The 23,450-nt window shown below is 43.1% G+C and overlaps 1 protein-coding gene across 1 annotated transcript in view; it reads left to right on the forward strand.

Annotated features, from left to right (window-relative positions):
- Positions 1-23,128, forward strand: part of LOC124606282 (glutamate receptor ionotropic, NMDA 2A-like) — a 522,926-nt gene extending 499,798 nt beyond the window's left edge. The window contains exon 3 of the mRNA XM_047138263.1: positions 22,937-23,128. Within this exon, the coding sequence (XP_046994219.1) occupies positions 22,937-23,128 (192 nt within the window). The remainder of the gene's footprint in view (positions 1-22,936) is intronic.
- Positions 23,129-23,450: the final 322 nt, after the last annotated feature.

Genomic DNA, 23,450 nt, shown 5'->3' on the forward strand with positions numbered 1-23,450 from the left:
TCTGAAAACATATTTAGTGCGGCATTTGAGACTGGACTACTGGATCGAAAAAGTGGTGCTGAATGTTGAAAACTGCGTTTAGTCAGATTCGCGTATTAATGTGTTCCACTTTGCTCTGATGACTTCATAAAATCTCACAACTGCAATTTGAAGATTGAATAGCTCTACAGTACTATCAGGTCAACTGCAATAGTGTATATTTCAGATAGCGCAGTTATTTTAAGTAGAGGGAAATACAGCAGTAACTCACTACACTGAAATGTGTGTTACTAATCGTATTATATTGATGTTTCAATTCTTCGCAGTATCAAAGTTCCTTTCTTAGACCTTGAACTGCTGATCCTTCAAATGCATGCCGTGGTAAGAAGCGCAGTTTCGGATGCGAATGGCTCATACCGCTGTTTTTGGGATGAGCGATTTATATTCTAAGCCAGTGGTTTTTCAAAGTTTTTGGGTTCACGTGTCCTTTGACCTGAACAGAAACACTCTTTGCTCCTTTCGCACAAAGAATCCGATTTGAAGTGTGGGGTAATTAAACTTCAGACAAAATGAAAAAAGTAGTTATTTCCACATTAACTGTTGTCATAACACATTTTAATTACCTTTAAATGCTAGCGTTCTTGCAACGGAATCAGTGGATAGGATGAGCTTTCTTCTTCGCCATCAGTTCAAATCTCGGCACAAGAATGGAAGTTGTGACTCGCATCTCTTTCTTCATATTCACTCGCGACCCATATGTCGTGTTTATGGTTGCCTGTGATGAAAATATGATGGGTCTCGTTGCAAGAACACACTATGTATGGTTTGTGATATGGCGGGTGTCGACGCTAGTTGAGGGAGTATTTCGAATCGCACTGACTCTGTTTACTGACGGCGGCCCTTCAACGGTTGTAATAAACTTCGTCCACACCCATAATGGTTAAATAAAATACTGTATACATTAACAGTATGCTAAAAAATGAGTATCAACTTTCTATGCACATAAATAGACGACCGCAGTATAGGAGTAATACGGAAATATGATGTGAACCGTGTTTCTCGGCCAGAAACTCCCTTTTATGGCCATTTTAGGATCGTGAAGGCTGGTCTTGAACTGCACGATGCCGGTATCTGTCGTATTTCTTGCAGATGTAGCTTGTCGTTCATTGGTCAGACCACCAGGACCGGGAGGACCAATGTACTGAACATAACCGTCACTCAAGCTTACAACAGCCGAGAAAAATCTGCTGTTGCAGAATGTAGCCTTGGCATCGGTCATGCACTTCCAACTACTGGGACATTGTTGCTAAAGAAGTAGTTGAAATTAAATTAGCAGTGACGTTATAAGTGAAGAAATGTTTGCGTAAATTCTGCGCGGAATCCAGGTCTCCCCATTGCAAAACAAACAAATAAGGACAAATTACTGGTACCTCATCTACTGGTTCGCTATCGACGTCTAACGTCGGTCATACTTGGTTGTGTGGCAGCGCTAGTTTTTACAGTGCGTGAGTGTGAGTGTGTGTGTGTGTGTGTGTGTGTGTGTGTGTGTGGGCGCGCGCTATCTTTCGGGATTTGCTCTGCATTTCGAGGTTTTAACCCTTAACCAAACTCGCTGTTTGGATTGATGTTAGTAACTTCATGGGGTAGTTTTCGACTCTAAGACAAAAACAATCTGAAACTTATTTATTTCTTTTCCGTTTAATTTCTCTAGACTGTTGTTAAAGAATCAATAAAAGAAAGGCTTCTGCTCTAAAAAGTATATGTCTATTAAAATGGCGACATGCTCTTAGCAACAATTAAGGCCCTTACATTAACATTGGCCTCTTATACAGAGTTTTTGGAACTAAAAACCAAAGAAAATCTACTCATGGAACGTTCTGCTTAGCTGTGGGGACTTAAAAATTTTTTATTCTCTCTTTCCAATACTATCTCTGCGCGTAACTCTCTTTCCTTTGTCTATTAGTTGAATAACGTGCACATTAACAATTTCTTTTACTCTGAATTTCCGATGCCTTAAACCAACACTAATGACCTCAACCTAGTTTAACATCATTATCCTAGTCTGTTTCTTAATACTTTTTTTCTAGAACTAATTACCTGTTTTTAGTTTTCTGGCATTCTGGACGTGCCGATAGAACCATCTCAGCATTGGAATGTCAATCATGACTTTACGAACGTAAGGACAACACAACACCCAGACCACGAAAAGAGAAAATCTCCGATCCATAGCAAATCGAACCCGGGTCCCTTCGGCCGTTGTGGCCGAACGGTTCTAGGCCCTTCAGTCTGGAACCGCGCAACCGCTAACGTCGCATATTCGAATCCTGCGTCGGTCATGGATGTGTGTGATGTTCTTAGGTTAGTTAGGTTTAAGTAGTTCTAAGTTGTAGGGACTGATGACCTCAGATGTTAAGTCCCATAATGCTCAGAGCCATTTGAATTTTTGAACCGAGCCCCTTCGGTTTGCAAGAATTTCTTACTTACTAGTGCGAATCCATTCTATGACGATTTTACGAACGGTAGTTTCGTTCGGATGAGTGATCATCCTTTTTAGTGAAAAGTAATCTGCACAAATGAAGACTAGTGTCAGAACAACACTAGCAGTTGATACACTGATGGGTGTTGTGTGATGTCCTTAGGTTAGTTATGTTTAAGTAGTTCTAAGTTCTAGGGGACTGATGACCATAGATGTTAAGTCCCATAGTGATCAGAGCCGTTTGAACCATTTGATACACTAATGATAATGATATTCTTTCTACGTTTTTCTTCATCTTTGCGTACAATCTGTTCTAGATTACGTGAAGTGGAGTGGTAACGTTGCAGTAGGAACGCAGCTGTAAACAAAAGAGAATAATTAGCATACGAATCTATTTAAGGGTTAAATTACCTTGCACAGCGCTTCGTCACTACATTTGTGCCTTGAAAATGGTAGGGTGTGCACCTGTTGTAATACTGGTGATTGCCGAAGACGTCACCCCCCTGCATTCCAGTAAGTTATTTGAATAAATTTATTCACTACCTAAAAAGCGCTATTTCATTTCTCTAGTGGGAAAAGACCCGTGCGAAAAGTGCCGGAGAGGGAACACGGAGTGCACACTGGTGGACGCGGCGGGCAGACAGCGCGACTGCTGTGTTCGTTAGCGGGAGAGCCCGGACGTGATTAAGGTTAATGGAGGCTGCGCCGCTGCCGCTGCCGGCCCGATACACTCGGCCGCGCCACGGACAAGCGGCCGTGCCACCGGGACTCCAGTCTGCATTGTCGCCGGCCGGCCGACCCACTCCCGCTGAACACTTCACACTCTGCTCCTGCTCTCCTCTCCCCTACACTTGTCCTGCTCTCTCCCTCCCTCCCTCCATCCCTCCCTCTCTCTCACTCTCCCACTCAGTGCCAGAAACGAGCGAAACAAATTTTGTGCAGAATTACAGGCCAATAAACTTAACGTCTGTTATTCAAGAAGATGGACCCAATTTAATTAAATGGTATTTCGCGACTTATACAGGTGTTAAAAAAAGGTACGACCAAACTTTCAGGAAACATTCCTCACACACAAATAAAGCAAAGATGTTATGTGGACGCTTAATTTCCATGTTAGAGCTCATTTTAGTTTCGTCAGTATGTACTGTACTTCCTCGATTCACCGCCTGTTGGCCCAATTGAAGGAAGGTAATGTTGACTTCGGTGCTTGTGTCCACATGCGACTCATTGCTCTACAGTACTGGTATCAAGCACATCAGTACGTAACATCAACAGGTTACTGTTCATCACGAACGTGGTTTTGCAGTCAGTCCAATGTTTACAAATGTGGAGTTGGCAGATGCCCACTTGATGTATGGATTAACACGGGGCAATAGCCGTGGCGCGGTACGTTTGTATCGAGACAGATTTCCAGAACGAAGGTGTCCCGACAGGAAGACGTTCGAAGCAATTGATTGGCGTCTTAGGGAGCACGGAACATTCCAGCCTATGACTCGCGACTGGGTAAGACCTAGAACGACGAGGACACCTGCAGTGGACGAGGAAATTCTTCGTGCAGTTGACGATAACCCTAATGTCAGCGTCAGAGAAGTTGCTGCTGTGCAAGGTAACGTTGACCACGTCACTACCGAGCGAGGTGGCGCAGTGGTTCGATACTGGACTCGCATTCGGGAGGACGACGGTTCAATCCCGCGTCCGGCCATCCTGATTTAGGTTTTCCGTGATTTCCCTAAATCACTCCAGGCAAATGCCGGGATGGTTCCTCTGAAAGGGCACGGCCGACTTCCTTCCCCGTCCTTCCCTAATCCGATGAGACCTATGACCACGCTGTCTGGTCTCCTTCCCCAAAACCAACCAACCAACCACGTCACTGTATGGAGAGTGTTACGGGAGAACCAGTTGTTTCCGTACCATGTACAGCGTGTGCAGGCACTATCAGCAGCTGATTGGCCTCCACGGGTACACTTCTGCGAATGGTTCATCCAACAATGTGTCAATCCTCATTTCAGTGCAAATGTTCTCTTTACGGATGAGGCTTCATTCCAGCGTGATCAAATTGTAAATTTTCACAGTCAACATGTGTGGGCTGACGAGAGTTTGCACGCAATTGTGCAATCACGTCATCAACACAGATTTTCTGTGAACGTTTGGGCAGGCATTGTTAGTGGTCTTTATTGGGCTCCATGTTCCTCCACCTACGCTCAATGGAGCACGTTATCATGATTTCATACGGGATACTCTACCTGTGCTGCTAGAACATGTGCCTTTACAAGTACGACACAACATGTGGTTCATGCACGATTGAGCTCCTGCATATTTCAGTCGAAGTGTTCGTACGCTTCTCAACAACAGATTCGGTGACGGGTGGATTGGTAGAGGCGGACCAATTCCATGGCCTCCACGCTCTCCTGACCTCAACCCTCTTGACTTTCATTTATGGGGGCATTTGAAAGCTCTTGTGTACTCAACCCCGGTACCAAATGTAGAGACTCTTCGTGCTCGTATTGTGGACGGATGTGATACAATACGCCATTCTCCAGGGCTGCATCAGCGCATCTTGGATTCCATGCGACGGAGGGTGGATGCATGTATCCTCGCTAACGGAGGACGTTTTGAATATTTCCTGTAACAAAGTGTTTGAAGTCACGCTGGTACGTTCTGTTGCTGCGTGTTTCCATTCCATGATTAATTTGATTTGAAGAGAAGTAATAAAATGAGCTCTCACATAGAAAGTAAGCGTTTCCGGACGCATGTCCACATAACATATTTTCTTTCTTTGTGTGTGAGGAATGTTTCCTGAAAGTTTGGCCATACCTTTATGTAACACCCTGTATAGGGGATAGGCAAAATAATGTGAACACACGTTCTTCCTTGCGAATTGTTTATAAATAAGGAGTTGGGCCCCCTTTACCCATAACACAGCAGAGATTCTTCCATAAGAACCTAACTCCTGTAGTGTCGAGGGAGACGGAAATATGCTCCGGAGGCTGCACTACAGTATCGCCCACAATGGCGGTAATGTTCAAGTTTGGGAATTGTGATGGCCAGGAAAGACGCTGCAGTTCAGTTGCATGCTCCTCATACCACGATTGTACTGTCCTGGCTGTGTGAAGGGTGCATTATCGTCCTGAAATGCAGTATCATTGTATGGGAACAACATTTGAATCATGAGGTGCACCTGATCACATAAAATGTTGACATAGTTGTTTCCAGAATGAGAGCTTCTGTAAAGTTTGGAAGGTAGGAGACGAGATACTGGCAGAATTAAAGCTGTGAGTACCGGGCGTGAGTCGTGATTCGGTAGCTCAGATGGTAGAGCACTTGCCCGCGAAAGGCAAAGGCCCAAGTTCGAGTCTCGGTCGGGCACACAGTATTAGTCTGCCAGGAAGTTTCGACATAGTTGTTGGTTTAACTCAGCCTTTGAGAGTAATGATGGAACCAGCAAATACCATGATATGGCTGCCCAAACAGTCACACTTCGACCTTCATGCTTAACCGCTGGAATCAAGCAATCAGGATTGAGACTGTAGCTTTTGGCGCTCTCCAGATGTAAAGCCGGCCCGATGTTGGAAATAAGGAAAACGTTGACTCATTGGACCATACGACGTGTTTTCACTGATCAGCCGTCTACAATTTATGCTCCTAACACCATGTTTTACCCTTTTTTGCGTTGGCTGTCGTTACTAATAGTTTCGGTATAGCAGTTCGTCCATGAATATTCGATTTATGGAGTTCGGGAGGACAGTGTCGATAGATACGGGATATCGAAGTTGGCTATATAGCTCTGCAGTCACTTTAGCCGTCTTAGTTTTGTGTTGTTCCCCCACAATTCGTGTTAGCATACGATGGTCTCTGTCATTTAGATTTCATTTGCACCCACTATTACGTTCACACGATGATGTCTTACCATGTTTTGTGTAGGCTGTCATGACTGTTGAAACAATTTCTCTTGAAACATTCAATAAGTTTGCTGTCTTGGTTACTGAAACTCCAGCTAATCGTGCTCCGTCAATCTGCCGTCTTTGGAGCTCTGTTAGGTCTTTCACTGTTCGTCGACCTCGGCCTCTGAATGCAAATACGAAGTGTGCAATACTCGTACACAACCTGCCTGATGCACTCTCCAGCGAATCACGTGCCTTGCCTGCGTTGATGACCGTCAAACACAACCGTCCCATTACTACCACTGTTCACACTATTTTGTCCATCCCTGTAAATGGGACATGAAAAGTCTACGTACCGAAGGAAAGAGGACGGTCCAAAGGTTTGTTGCGTTAACCACCAGCTGTGTAAATGGCCGCTAGGGGGAGGGGGGGGGGGGGTGTTAGCTGCGCAAATGGTCGCTAGGGCCAACAGGCAGTTGTGAACACATCGGTGAAGCTCATATATGGACTTGCAACACGAACTCGACTCGCTGGCAGGCCACTTGAAACGCTGGAATGGTGTTGCTTTTTGCAACTGAGAGCCATGCCTCTCACAGTGGCTTGCAGATTATAGATGCGGATGTAGAGTACGCTGTGTAGTCTTTGTGGCCAGACCATTTTTCCTTGCAAATGCTAAAAATGGTTCAAATGGCTCTGAGCAATATGCGACCTAATTTCTGAGGTCATCAGTCGCGTAGAACTTAGAACTAATTAAACCTAACTAACCTAAGGGCATCACACACATCCATGCCCGAAGCAGGATTCGAACCTGCGACCGTAGCGGTCGCTCGGCTCCTGACTGTAGCGCCTAGAACTGCACGGCCACTCCGGCCGGCCAAATGCTAAAAATGCGACACTAGTTACGCAAATGTTTTCACACTTTATCAACAAGCACTACGAAAAGTAGATTTTATCAGAAGTCAATAAAACTTTTGGTGGCCTCCATTAAGTGCCAGGGTACGGGAAACATATGGGAGCAAAAATAACGTAGAATATAAGCAATATACTAACGATACATTTAAATCGAGCACTTCACATACTGATTCGTAAATAGCAACGAATAGCCATGAGTCCATAGAACGCCATGGGGCGCAACCAGTTTCTTTCGTATGAAACAAAAATAGTACATCATTTACCCCATCCAGTATTACGGATAAGAGCAATTATTAAGCAGAATACGACCAGCATATTTACAACACAATTCAGATAGTGCAATAAAAACTAGAGGGTTGTAATCAGGAGTCTAACTTCCACTTGATAGCAGCCACAAGCTCGAAATTGCAATACTAAGTTTTAGAGATAAATATGCTTTACCGCCAGACTAACAGACTCACCTGCAAAGTGTAAATGAAATATATTGTGATGTAGTATTCGTATTTCGCAAAGCAGTACAGATTATAGTGGCGTATTTTCCCGAATTCGAAGTTCATTGCCAGGTCACTCGGAGCGCTACTATCAGTCTCTGTACCAGTATCTTAACGTTATCCTTGCACCTCTGATATTTTTGAATTCTGTGGTTGTGAGAAAGATGGTTACAATTCAGCAGAAGTTTTCTGCTTTCTTTAAATGGAAGAAGTGTTTCGTTAATTACAGTACAATGGGCATTTCGTCTCCCATTCGGCATTGAACCAAGAACTAGGAAAAGCGTTTAGAAAATTTCAACACGCTGGATGTCTCTGCAAAGGATGACGTCAGACTATACAAGAGAGTTTTGTTCGTAGTCCATGGAAATTGGAAATTTGTGGTAAGGTCTGATGGGACCAAACTGCAGAGGTCATCGGTCCCTAAGCCTACACACTACTTAATCTAACTTAAACTAACTTATGCTATGGACAACACACACACCCATTCCCGAGGTAAGACTCGAACCTCCGACAGGGGAAGCTGCACGGATCATGACAATGCGCCTCAGAACGCGCGGCTACCCCGTGCGGCCGCAGTCAATGTAAGTCAAACAATTGAACCAGTATGGAACTATGAATACGTCAACCAATTGTGTGGTGAGCTTCGAGACGGCGTTTGCTGTATAAACGCTGCTGTATACAACTTGTGCAGGTTCACCTGCAGAATGACTAAGAAGAGCGTATTGAATTTTGCGGTTTATGTGATGGACAACGAGTCTCTGACGCGCTCAAATTTTAGCGATGTATTTATGTTCTGTCTTAGTGGAAAAGTAAAAAGACACAGTATCCGCGTACAGGATCTGCAAAATCCCTGTACAACATTGCATCATGAGAGAGACTGCAAAGCCTAAAATGTTTTGTACCTTATCACAGACCAAAGCTAAAGAACCAGTCTTTTTTGCAGAAAGCACTGTAAGTAGAATAATGTTGCTGGACATGTTAACAATGGCTTTTTCCACAACTTACCGAAGATTCAGACTTAATTTCCCGACAGGATGGACCTCAGTCCTAAATGCACGTCTTGTACGAGGATTTTTAAATAAGTCCATTCCTCGGCAATGGACATGCCGTATGGGACTTCTGACCACCGAGATTTCCTAATCTCACGCCATATGACTTTTTCTTGTGGGGCTTGGTTGAGGATGCTGGCCGGCCGAAATAGCCGCGCGGTTCTTGCGCTGCAGTCTGGAACCGCGAGACCGCTACGGTCGCAGGTTCGAATCCTGCCTCCGGCATGGATGTGTGTGATGTCCTTAGGTTAGTTAGGTTTAACTAGTTCTAAGTTCTAGGGGACTAATGACCTCAGCAGTTGAGTCCCATAGTGCTCAGAGCCATTTTTTGAGGATGCTGTTTACGTCCCATTTCCACCAAAAGCTCTGGCCGACAAACGGAACCGTACACCGCTGCGGTGAGGTCTGTGACACGAGACACGCATCTTCGCGTTGGGGACGAGTCTCACAACAGATTAAATGTTTGCCCTGTATCGACGGGCGACCATATTCCACATAACCTGTGCAGAAAATCTTTGAAATTTCCTCCTTTCTTTGGTATGTAGACCGTTCATGTACAATTTATACTTCATGAAGTACAAATCAACTAAACTGCGTCTGTCTTTTAGAATAGCCCTGTATTTTACATCTGCACCTACGTTCTGCAAGCCACCTTACACTGTTTGTAAGAGGTAGTTCTGGAAACACCAATCATTTTCCTCCTTTCTGTTCCATTCCCGAATGCTGCGCTGGGAGAACGACTATATATAAACTTCTAAATGAGATCTAATTCTCCGACTTCTCTGGCCGTAGTTATTTCGAGAGACATATGTGGAGGAAGTAATATGTTGCCCGACTTCTCTTTGAACATATGCTCTGGTAATTTCAAAGGTAACCCTATCGGTATTACAAAATGCCTCTCGTGTGTTGACTGCCAGTGGAGTTAGAAATTAGAAGGAAGGTCAGCGTTGGCCATAATATTGATGGTTTATTGACAGCAAAATCGATTTTAAATCACATAGTGATCATCTTCAGTGCTGGAAGATAAAAATTATTAAATTATCACCTGAAACAGTCAACTTTGTAAACTGCATCTGCGTTGTTCTGTCCATAACACGACACTTACCAAGACAGCCACCCGAGGCATGAGATTATTATTTCTGTAATGATAGCTTCCCACTGCGTATTTCGGACCGATTGTATTGACTGTTAGGCATATACTGCGCTCACTGAGTTTTTAGCATTGAGTGACTGCTCCAGAACAACACGACGATCATCCGTTAGCGCGGACGGCGTTCAGAACAGCATTTTGTACGAGCCCTGTGCTAGAGTTTACAAAAATCTCCTCACTTAAAACAAAAAATAGCGCTTTCACTTGGGAATTTACATTAAAGACAAATTTTCTGGTAGTACAGAAAGGATTTCTTGCCACTCTCATAAACATGTAAGCTGCAGTTTTACAAATGGATCTGTTGTCGATTTTCACTTCCGAAAGTGCTGAATGAAAACTCTCTATACCTTAAATTATTGCAATTAGAAACAAGAAACTTTGCACAGCTTTATTACAATATTGAAAATCCTATTCTGTAAGGTAAACCAAACTAGTTGATAATCTGCAATGTTTTATCGATTTTCCATGAAAAATATGCACTTTAAGAACTTAATATATCCTGAAAATAATTAAAACATTTCTAAGGACGATGTTTCCTTATTCCAATATACATACTATTAAAAACCCAGTTTATAACTTCTGTATTTTGACGGAAATCGTGATCATGAAAAAATTCGCTTCTATCGAAAAGTATTAACATGCTACCTTCAAACTCCTGGTACATTTCATCTACATACACCTGAACATTCTACCTTTTTTGAGAAAGATATAACCACCCTTCGGCCATTATCAAGTGTTACAAGCATTATAAATAATTAGAGTTAAGTGAGACCCAAGTAATCCTCCAAATATGTATCTTCGGTTATATAAACCAATTTTGTAGAAATAAATGCGAGAAAATTTGTGTAATATGCTAATTTATTGGCAATTATCATGACTCAGTTATTGTGGTTGTGGAAAAATTATGACCAAATCACAGGTTTTCAGCTTTGCTACACTGTAGTACAAAAGTAAAATCATTACTAATAATTTTGATTGAGTAGTATTGCGCAATATTCAACAACCGAACTTGAGTTATATACCCATGTTCCAGCAAGAAGGAGGAGAGATCCCTGCTGTCTCAGCTTATAAGGTGGTTCTGCATATCTTTGGCACTCTACAAGGAACATTGCTTCCTACAAGCGCTTTGTATATAGAGGACTGGAAGATATGGAAGATCTGGGGATGAACTGGTGTCTCGCGAGTAACGCAGAAACAAAATTCAGTCAATATGCTCCTAAAACTGATTCGTTTTAGTGTGATTATCTAAGGCAACATTGACTTCGACATGTCTCTTGTGTATCAGTTGCATCAGGATCGATCTGATATACATTTATCAATAACATACACTTCCTACACAGATTTTATGAAAAATACACTGCATGACAAAAAGGTGAAGCAAGCAGAAGCCAATGTCATTTCATACACGTGTGCATTATCGTTGAGTATGTAAATGATTAGAGTTGTGGAAATGCATGTGGTGAGACGTACTCGTCTTCAAGATTCCAGTCGATTACGCTTGACCATTGCGACGGACATTCGCCGCGTTGTGAACCAAGCACGTCAGCCCCTGCTATCCGGAAAAAAAGTAATGGACTGCCCGTAACATTCTGTGTCATCTTGAAACATTGCTCGCAGACTATCAGCAGCCAAACTAGAGAATTATCGTCCCACGCGCAGCCTGCCGTTAACACCACAACCAGCGACTGAGGTTGGAGAGCTGCTGTGACCGTGAAGCCTAGGGAATGGTCTCGTATTGTGTTCAGCGATGTAACGCGATCCGCGCTGCTCCAGATGACCATAGGCCGCGGGTATGGCGGCGACCTGGGGGAAGTACCATTCTCCCATTGCTTTGGAGATGCACAGCTGTGTTACTCCTGGTCCGGTGGTGTCGAGAGCGATCGCATATGACTTCAGATCACGTGTGGTAATGATTGAGAGAACTCTGACGACACAATGGAACATCACGGACATCGTGCATCCTCGTGGGTCAATACAGTGCTGCCATTGTTCTACAATACAATCCTCGTCTACACATCGCACGTGCGTCAATATGAATGCATGATGTGGAGGTAGTCCCATGGGCAGAACACGTCTGGGACCAGTGTCAATACACAGAATGTCAACGAATCTTTCCGACAGTTGTGGTCCAGTTTGCCTAACGAGAGGATATAACGGCTTTATGATCCCCTTCCCAAGCGATCCAAAGCATCTATGCAGGCCAGAAGGGGTATAATGTCATACTGATAAGTGGACTCATAGTGCTAAGTTCTTCCTTCTCAACCCATGTAGATACCTTTCGTTTCCTTCTGCCCTTCCAGGAGTGACTGTTTTATGATATAAATACAAAAGTTTTTACTTACTCGGTACTAAGCTATTGCTTTACTGAATTTTTGTTGTCAGCTTAACTGGGTTCTTCTCTCTGTACTTAGTCTCATGAAATATTTCAGTGTTTATTCTGCTAAGCGCGCAATGAATATCACACAACTTAGTTGCTGCTCTAGTCTCGTCCAGATAATCGAACAACGACTTTCTCTGTTTGCACTTCCTCCCCTTCTCTACATAAATAGCACAAGTACGATCACACATTCACGCTTTCAATCCCACACACACCAGAAAGACAAACAGACCATAAATTAACCGTAATGAATTACTATGATAACAATAACTAAGTAACTGACTAAGTAATTATGTATTAAAATGAATTAAATTAAATTAATGAATCTTGCTTGTAACAGAGTATACATGTTCCTCCAGCAATAGTCGAGGGTCTACATCTAAGGTCAAGCTCTCTGTCCACCGTACTCAGGCAGTTGTCCTCCTTCAAGGTTTCGGGTCAGTGTCCTCCTTGGTCAAAGCCCTAACAACCCAACTCCCCTCGAACACCTCCTTCCATTCCCTCACCCTCTACAGGTGAGTCGTGCATCACTTACGTTCTGTAAACCGTAGAGAGGATCGTTATGAAGTGTTAGCAGAGACTAGTCACCAAGCAGAATAACAGAGGAGAACTGGCATTTCAGTATTAATCCACTCCTCTCTCTCTCTCTCTCTCTCTCTCTCAATACTCACTGCCAGTATGTGTTTCATTTCGCAGATGTGACCTTCTTTTCTTCGACAGCCCAACACTTCTCTGATACGGCACTGGCTGGTATGTTCACTGCACCGCAACAACAGCAGCAGCTCGCAGCTACTAATCAATGTATGATTAGACGTGTAGCAGCAACGTCCACTTTGATCATTGCTGTGGAGAGCTATTAATTCTTGTTTCCCTCTTTTCTCGCCGTAGACGTACGTTCCATAAAAACTACACGGTTTGTGAATTTAGCTTATCATACCAGTTGTTTAAATAACACTATAGAACGGACGTTTGGTACAATCCAAATCAGTGTCGTCTGGAGAACTATATGGGTTGTACGTACAATGTTATTAACAGTATACTGCAAGTGTGGATTAGGCATAGGTGTATTCCTCTAAGGACCCATCGGAACTCTTTGTCTCTCCGTCGGTAAATAGATTTTGAGGTTTGCAGTATTTTAATGCATATACGCTGTTAAATGTCCTCTGTGCGTAGGTGTTTTGGTGGTGTAGAGTAGCAGTATGAGTATAAAACAATAGTTTCGTGTTGTTTCTTGTAATTCGCAAAACTTGGTCACAGATGACGTTGTCGTCTGTAAGTAGAAGACAGCAGCGCATGTAGAGATCAGCGGTTGGTTCAGAGACAGTCTGGGAGTAAATAAGTGCAATGAGTTGCGCATACATAGGGGAAGAAATACTGCGCTATTCTATTATACAAGTGCTTGAAATGCTAACTACTGCAAAATTTAGCTAGAACGGTTTTTAAACATTACTCGTCAGTCTAGAAGTCTTATCAGATCAGATTAATAGAAGATGCGATGAGGGGTGATGCTAACGTTCTCATTTAGTCGATGGTACATAATGCTACAAGAGCGGCGTTGCGTCTCTCTGAGAGCTTCCAGCGCAAAAAAAAAGAGAAAGTGAAAGAAAAGCATATGAGGATGTATGTTCTGGCGTCCTACTAAACGTGCCTCAACATATGACCACAAGGAGGAAATACACCACATATCGTACAGTGATAAGCAGTGGTTGCACATCTGATTTTCGATATAGACAATGATATTTTCTGGGAGATGCTTTGTGGAGCATGGGGTGGAGAAAATCTGTGTTACGCACACCGCATGCTGGCTTAATCAGAGCTTGACCACACGATTGGAGCTCTAACCTCAAATGGGACTCTGGAGTAGAATTAAGCAGATCCTTGTAAAATCATTTAGTGGGTAGCGGAAAACAAAACGACGCTCTCCGTCTCATTAAAGTCGCGATTTGCAATTTTTCTCACTGCTGACGACAGCTACAAATATAGCAAAAACGACATTGCATGTGTCTGCCTGAGCACCTGAGAAAATGCATTTGGCTTTTATTACTCGAACAGTTTTTGCACTTAAACTGGCAGTTAGTGAGACGAGCAAGGAAAATGATGCTCCCGAACCCTGACACGAGATCGCACAACCGTGTGAGAACAGCGACAGTTGGCTGAGTCTTGCGCCCCAAAATCAGGCGGAGAGGCGGTTTGCCTACAATGGTGGCGTCCGGCCTACACGTGGGCTATCTGCGTTTAACGAGCGCGGAGTGATTGGTCGATCGGTATTTTGTGTTAAATAAATAAACCTCCTTGTACTTTCCCATCCTACTATACATGCGCAACATCGATTGTTTAAAAATAAAAAGTCCCATAATTACATTACAATTCTCTACGTGCGTGTTTGGAAGACACCTTGAAAAGTAGTTGGCTGACACTGAAAAGGTAGTTGAAAGTGGCCAGTCGGATGACGTTGAAAAGTAGTTCAGACAGTGTAGTTGGAAGTATAGTGTCCACCACTTTGTACTTATATGAGCATCGATATACTGCATCGGAATAACTCTCGTATATCTCTCTGTGTCCGTAAGCCGAACTCTAACTCTCTGTTTCAAGTGTTTCACGTTCTCAGTCTACTACACGACAGACACTGTCTGCTTGTATACCTCTAGTTACTCGTTTAGATCTATTGACAGTCAAATAATATGTAGTAGGGAAAGCTAGTACACTATGACCAGTTATCTGATGCTCGACGAGTAGTGGTGTTGCACTGAATGGTTTTGAGCCCTGCTCTGAAATATTTGCGTGTTGCTGCTGCTATCTGACGACCGACGGTGTAGTGAACGTATCAGCTAGTGCCATATCAGAGGGCTGTTGTAGGCAAGAAAGAAAATCGTATATACGAAATTACACACGTACACGCAGTAAGTAACGAGAGGGAGAGAGAGAGAGTTAGGAGAGAATGAAATATTTACATGCCACTTTTCCTCTCTTCCTCTGCTTGCTGGCTGATGTCTTCTAACACTTCATGACGATCTTCTCGCTGTGGTGTGACCTGTGAGACACAATTGGCCTACAGAGAGGGTGGAGAATTTTGAGGGAGGGTGGGAGATAGGGCCGAAAGAAGAAGCGAAGGGAGAGTTTTGTGAACAAGACTAGGACAGTGATCCGAGATCTTGAAGAAAACTATTTCAGCACTTGGCCCCACGATCTTGAAGATAAAGAGGACAACTGCCTCAGGCCAGTGGACATTGATCTTTATCATTAATTGTTCCAAGAGAACATGAATTCCCCACTGCCCATGTTGCATTACCTTTTCGTCTTCAGTGATTTTGATGAGTACGACTTATTCTCATCACGATCACGAACGCATCAAACTTTGACTACGAATATCAAATAATAATCATTGATAACATAAGCTTTGAGCGGACACTTGTGCGCTGAATGCTGTAAATGTGACTGCGAGCTCGATTGTGAATTGTACGCCATGCATCACTCTAAAGTAATTATTGCTGTTAAAAATAGGCGTCCTCAGCGGATGTCAGAGGGGTGGGAGGCAAGATGGTGTATGTGGCTCCCCCCTGGAGTCTGGGGTACTGATATTTTAGTCATATATTTAGTGGATAAGCATCAGATGTCTAGGACATGACAAGTTCTTTTAATCATTCATATAAATTATTTTTGTCGCATGACATCTATCGAAACTGACCAACTGGTTTATATGAAAATTGACAGTTTTAGAGTCTTGTTCCCTCCTTCCTGACCGCCCCCCCCCCCACACCCCCATCCGTCCACAACTGAAAAATTCTTTGGACAACCATTCTGCCTACGTGGTCTATAGTTAAGTCTTGCATTTCTTTATTCAGTTATTTGTATTGTTTATTTGACGTACTTGCCTGGGGCGAATAATGCCAAGGCCAGTAGCAAATAAGCGGCATTATTGTTTTGCGGCTGCCGTCAAAGATGTAAATCTGAGATTCGCCTACCTCTGGCTGAAGACAGTTTCCGGTAATAGTGTACTGTGCTAAACTCCCAAGATCGTGCTGCTGTCGCTGATATGAGACGGACCGAAGTTTCTGGGGCAAACGTCTTGAATTATTTTAATATTTACACTATTTTTCGAATATTTACCTCAGGAAATTAACTTTATCTGTGGAATGTTTAATCAGCACACATCGCCAAATGTAATAAGCATCGAATATTACCGTATCCTTGAGTGAAGTCAATGTTGGTCACTGTCGATACTATATAACACTCTTAAACCTGTAACGGCCGAAGAGCAGGCAATTACTAATAACCCCAAACATCATTAAACATAAAAGCCACTTTCACAACATTTAAATACAGGACCTATTAATTATTTCATGAATATGTGCTTTTTAAATTAACAACTGCTCACTTACAAGAATGAAATTTTGTTTGTTTGTGACGCTATGTCACAGGTAGGGAACGTATTTATTATTTTCTTGTGTACTTCCATACAACAGTGTGGCTTGGTGAAATTTTTTTCTCCGCTATCGATCTGAATATGGATTTTTTATTGTAATTACCTTTAATATATAACGCAGAGAAAATTATTTATATCAGTACTGAGTAGCGCCTTGCAACTCGTTCTTTTAACAACATATTAATGTGTTATACGTGGTGTCCCAAAGGTTTAGGGTAAAAATTAGAAGATAGGGGAACCTAAGTTGACTGTAACGAGATAGGATGTGACGGTCTGAAGTGATTACTTTTTTACTGATGTATATAGTATGGGCCTTATGACAACAACTGTAGCTCGTAATAATTGTTCAAATTGTAATAATTGTTCAAACCTACGGACTACCACCATCCTTGATGCATATAAAGTGACGTAATCCAGTGTGATATAATTGAGTTCAAAAAGAGCCGTCCCCATTGTTCAAATATGTTTGCTTCTCCAACACTGTTCTTCATTATGCTGTGTTCTAAAGTGACATTCACATTTTTTTCATTAGTCTTCTGTTTGGTGTAATTCCCCCAACCTCCAGACTTCAACATCCATGACAATCTGTTTGCATTCCCAGTTATTTGTTGGATGTATTCCAAACTCCGTCTTTCCTTACACTTTTTATCTTTGCAGCTCCTTCTAGTACCACAAGTTTATTCCCTGATGTCTTAACGCGTCCTATCCTCCTGTCCCTTCATCTTGTCAGTGTTTCGACAAATTCCTATGTTCTCTGATACTGCAGAAGAACCACCTCATTCCATACTTTATTAGTCTAACTTAATTTTGAACATCTTTCTGTAACATCACATCTCAAACACTTCGATACTCTCTTTCAGTTTTCCTACAGTCCATACTTCACACCCGTACAAAGCTCTGCCACAAATCCACACCACAGAAATATCTTCTTCAGATTAGACCTTATGTTTGATACTAGTAGACTTAATTTTACCAGAAATGACCTCTTTGCCTGTGCTAGTCTGCTCCTAATATCCTCCTTGCTTAGTCTGTCGTGTTTTATTTCGCTTCCAAGGTAGCGGAATTCCTTCATTTCGTCTACTTCGTGGTCCCCAGTTTTGACGTTAGGTTCATCGTTAATTTCCTTTCTGCCACTTGTCACTACTTGCGTCTTTCTTCGGCTTCGTCTCAAACCGTGGGGTGCTCATTAGACTGCTCACTTCACTACGCGGGTCCCCCCACTACTTTCTCACTTACACATCGCATAGCAATAACCTTAGCGAATCTTATCATTGTTACTCTTTCAATCTGAGTTCAGTCTCACTCCAGAACCACTCTTTTATTTCAATCTTTGCTTCATAGTTGAAAAGGTTGAACAACAGGTGTGAAAGACTGTATCTCTACCGTACACCTTTACAATCCGAGAACTCACATGGTCGACCCTACTTATTGTTTGCTCTCGGTATTTGTGCATATTGTTTATTACTAGTCTTTACCTACGGATTGTACTATTTTTATGAGAATTTCAAATCTCTTGCACGGTTTAATGTTGTGGAACTCATTTTTCTATGTTGACAAAACCATACTACACATCGCCACAACTGACATAAATCTTCCCACATTTACGACAGTTAAGGGGGGATCTTACTTCCAAGGGGAACATGTGCCTAACTAATTGGCCCTAACCGTGTACCTGCTGACACATGTCCTTTAATTCCTTTACATCTTCTGAACAAAACAAATTTTAGTATCTTACAAAAAATTACCTTTAACGTGAAAGGGTAGCTGACATAAAGACTGAACGTTGAAAAAACATTTTATTTATTATTCAAGCAAATAATACCAGACTTATATTCCTTAACTGCACTAGTCTTTCATAATAACAAACTCTGTCACACAGACTTTCTCTTTATTTCGCAGTGGTAACCATAGGTGCTATAATACGCGTAATGAGGCACTCGCTCCACCCTGCCATCTTATCTCCCTGCTTGCTGCCACCGACTATCTACCCTCGCCTCGCACGGCGGCCGGTGGCAAAACTTTCACTGCAAAGAATGATGGGGGTTCCTCGAATCAGCGGAAATATCTCCAAGAGGCAGTAGCGGGAAAGAGTAAAGTCGATACTGGAGCAGCATCGTCTGTACCCTTACAAGTCTCATAGATTCTACGAAATAACTTGACTTTTTGGTTGTCATCAGCAGAAATGGTTTTAGAATTTCCTAAACAATGGTATGTTTCCATTCTTTTGTGTCTTATCGCCAGTCTTTCAAATCTCTGTCAAACTCCGGCTCTAATACAGCATCCTCTGTTTTCTAAACGGTTGTCCAATCTGTTCTGTTAACGTCAGCAGACAGATCCTTCTCTTCGTAGAGGCCTTTAGTGTACTCTTTTATTTATCCGATCACTCCTCTGACTTTAACAGTGGAAGTCTTTGTGGTCTTAATATTGACGCCTCTGGATTTGATTTCACTGAATATTGTTTCGACTTTACCATAAGCTGAATATGTCTTTCTAAAACAATTTCTTTTTCGATTTCTTCGTATCTCACATATTTCCCACAGCTGTTTCGCTTTAGCTTCTCTGCGTTTCCTTTCCATTTCCTTCGTAAATGACTCATATTACTGTATTACTTTCTTTTCCTTACCGTTCTTCGTGTTTTTTTCTATCTTCGATCACTTCAGATTTTCCTTATATTACCAAAGTAACTTCGCGGCTAGCTTTCTTTATAGGCCTATATTTGTTTGTCCATCTTACGTGATTGCTCTCTTTTATGGTTGTCAAGTCCTTTTTAGGTGAAGTGCCTGCTATGTTATACGTCATTGTAGTGGCTACATTTTCAGATCAAAAGCATACCATCAGCGTTCAGTATCTCAATTAAATAAATCAGAGCACATCAAATCTTCCGGACGTCAGTCTCTTTTTCATTATAACTAAATTATGATTTGAGTCTATATCCACTTCTGGGCACTACTTTAAATCCAATATCTAATTTCTTAATTTCTTAATTAAGTAGTCACAGCATCATGTTAGGCGAAATAGAAATTCATTGTCGTCAGGTGATTAAACGCTGAGTTATACACTGTTAGCATATTGTAATATAAATTACATCGTTCATCTATAAAAACTGTGCTAGGTAGTTTGCTCATTCATGTTAAAACTGTAATCTGTTTTAACGCGGTGGACAGATTCATTTCACGACTGCAGTTTTAGCATATATGAGTACACTAACTAAAATAGCTATAATAGATTTACGACGTAATTTGCACTAAGATACGATAACAGTGTATAACTCGTTTTTGTCGCCTGACGATACGATTTTATCTTTTGCCTGCCATTATATTGTGAAAAGTTTAATGAACCTGATGATGGTCAGAGGACTGAAACTGGTTGTGTAAATAAAGTATTTTACCAGCATCTCAAGGTAGTATTATCATATTCTTCAAATAGGAAGTTCACTTAATACCTCAATGAAATAATCCAAAATAACGTGTCGTGCCACTACCGGTGGGTAAGCTCGTTGTCTCGACACACGACGCTGCACTGCGTTCTCTTTCCTCGAGAGAGCGAGTGGCAGGCGCTGGTAAACCATGTATCCGACAAGAGTGCTGACAAATTGAGGCTCGCTGTGGTGCGCAGCCCAGGGCATCGCCTGCGGCCACGGTGTAACACCGGCGGCCGGGGCTGCGCCAGCTGAATGGTCCACGGCCGTGCCCGCCGGCAGAAACGCAACAGGTTGCAACGCAAAGTAGCGGCTGCCGTGACGGCAAGGCACGGCACGCCAGCCCCGCTATTAGCTCGCTGCTGACGACGCCTGCTCCCGTCGAGTACCTGCCGCGTGCCCTCGTCTGCTTAATTTAAGAAGTGAGCGCAGATTGCGGGGGCCGAGTCGATACTATAACAAGCCGGCGGGCCCGAAATATGAGACTGCAAGAATTCTGCCATTCGTTTTATGTGAAACCTCCTCTCACGACTAAGTTTTGCGTTCGTAATACGTAATGCAGTACACAGTGACGGACATTCGTGTCACACGTAACAGTACGATGTTGTAAATACCCGACTTTTTCATTCAGGTTCATCAGCACCAACAAGGCTTATTTGTCACTACTGACATACATTACTTAGTGGATCTGTCGGCTTCAACTGATTAGCCTTTATCAATCTACACCTTACGGTGTATGGTACCACCCTTTCCTGTTCCATCCGCGAATGGCACGCAGGAAAAGCGACTGTCGGTAAAGCATCTAATTTCTCTGATTTCCTCTCCACGAGTCATATGTGGGAGGAAGTAACATGCCGTTCAAATCTTCTTGGAACATACGCTTTCATAATTTCCGTTGTAAACTCTCCGTTGCCCACAACGCCCCTCTTGTAGGGTCTACAACCGGAGTTTCAGGGCACCTCCGCGGTGAGGAAACTATCCATTGACAGAAGGCCCAGCTATTCCTAACTTCTTCTCTTGATCTTCTAGTAATCCTACCGGTAAAGGTCAGTGACGGATGAACAGTACTCAAGAGCCGGTCGAACGAATCTGACACCATAACAATTCGAAAGGAACATTCAAAGTAGACGACAACTTTGGATTAATAAACGTTTCATGTTATTCACACTAACCAGGCAGGAAGACACCTGGGTCCTACTTGTACGGACGTCTATGCCTTGTTGCCTTTTCCGATGACTGGCGTCTTCTGAAGGTCATTTCCACACACAAGATTACGTTGATGTTAATTACTGACTAAAATGTTTAGAAGGGATTTTCATAGCGTTGCTAGCAACTTACCATATGCCTTAGAGTCTTCCACTAAGTGAAAAAGTGTTCCTCTTCTTTTTCGTTGCCTTTATCCACAGTACCTTCACGGGATCACCGTGCTAATAATTGCCGGCTGGAGTGGCCGACCGGTTCTAGGCACTACAATCTGGAACCGGGAGACCGCTACGGTCGCAGGTTTGAATCCTGCCTCGGGCATGGATGTGGGTGATGTCCTTACGTTAGTTAGGTATAAGTAGTTCTAAGTCTCAGGGACTGATGACCTCAGAAGTTAAGTCCCATAGTGCTCAGAGCCATTTTTGTTAATAATTTCATTTGGCAACGTTAGTGGCAGAGGGTGGTCGGATGCCTTTCCTTTGCCCACCAGTCCCTCCTCCCTCCCTCTACGGCCAATGTCGTTAATCTGCCCGGCAGATTCGATCCGGGGTCGGGTGCCTCCCCGAATCCCGAAAGCGGCGTGCGAACTAGTGCGCCTGTCCGGATGGGCCGGTCAGTAAAGAGGTCAAATACAAAATACAGTCAGCGCAGTTTATACCGCATAATAGAGGGCCCAGGGTTTATCAACTCTCACGCTTCTGCTCATCAGGTAGAGGGTCGACACCGCATGTGCTGAACTTCTTTGCCAAGATCGCTTATAAACAAACTTTACTGTAGATCACTATTTCGGTAAGCCTGGTTACCGCCTCCAGTTCTCGATAACAGGTTACTCAAAAATGGTTCAAATGGCTCTGAGCACAATGGGACTTAACATCTGAGGTCATCAGTCCCCTAGAACTTAGAACTACTTAAGCCTAACTAACCTAAGGACATCACACACATCCATGCCCGAGGCAGGATTCGAACCTACGACCGTAGCGGTCGCGTGGTTCCAGACTGAAGCGCCTAGAACCGCTCGGCCATACAGGCCGGCCAACAGGTTATTACATGTCTCCTACTCCAGCTGTACAAGCGCTATGTCTAAACCACTGACAGTCTAGCGATGCCCTGACTGCAGGGAAGTACACAGTACTGTGTAGTATGAGACACGAGCATTTGGCGAATTACTCTGTATACTGTGATTTTAAACTTGCTGTGGCGACTCATTGTTCGTCACATACTCGGCAGTGGTTTAGAAAGAATAATTTACAGTTGGTATAAGAGACATGAAATAACTTTTATCGACATCAGAAGATGGTAACCATGCTTACGTTCACCTTGTCTCAAGTAATTTTTACAGATCGACCATTACTAATCAAGATGAGTTTAGTAATTGAGAATAAATATTTAACGTTTTCTTCAAGCTCTCTCTAGCCATCAACATTGCAAGAACTTCCCATTTTAGCTAATGACACAAAATTGTACATTTTATGCCGCGCCGTCATCATTAATTATTATGTATGCTCTGTTGGTATTTGTAGATTATGTAGCACAGGAACTTTGTGTTTAACGTTCGCTTGCCGCCTGTGTGTTCGCAGAGGGCGTCGCAGTCGAGCCTGCAGCTGCAGCTGGCGCCGTCGCTGGAGCACCAGACGGCGGCCATGCTGAGCATCCTGGAGCGCTACAAGTGGCACCAGTTCTCCGTCGTCACCAGCCAGATCGCCGGACACGACGACTTCGTGCAGGCGCTGCGCGAGCGCATCACCGAGATGCAGGACCGCTTCAAGTAAGACTCGCTTCTCGCGACAATAGCATCAGTAGCCGTAGTTGCTGCACCTATTGCGTTAGTCACGTGCATGTGCATGGGGGAGGGGGGCAGGGGAGGGGGCGCACATCTGCGACTGACTTGAGAAGTTCGCCGGCCCGAACAGCTAAACCGAATAAGAATATTTTTAAAATACGGATATATGTGTCCGTTCTACCACCAATCGAGATCATTTACCCCTGAAAGCCTAAATTCGTATTCTATCGAATTTGAATGCCCTCTTAAGAATGGTGTTACGTGAAAGATATTACTACCAAAGAAAAACAATCATTGCCAACCACCTGATG

This window comes from Schistocerca americana, chromosome 3 (genome assembly GCF_021461395.2).
Source record: "Schistocerca americana isolate TAMUIC-IGC-003095 chromosome 3, iqSchAmer2.1, whole genome shotgun sequence".
NCBI lineage: Eukaryota > Metazoa > Arthropoda > Insecta > Orthoptera > Acrididae > Schistocerca > Schistocerca americana.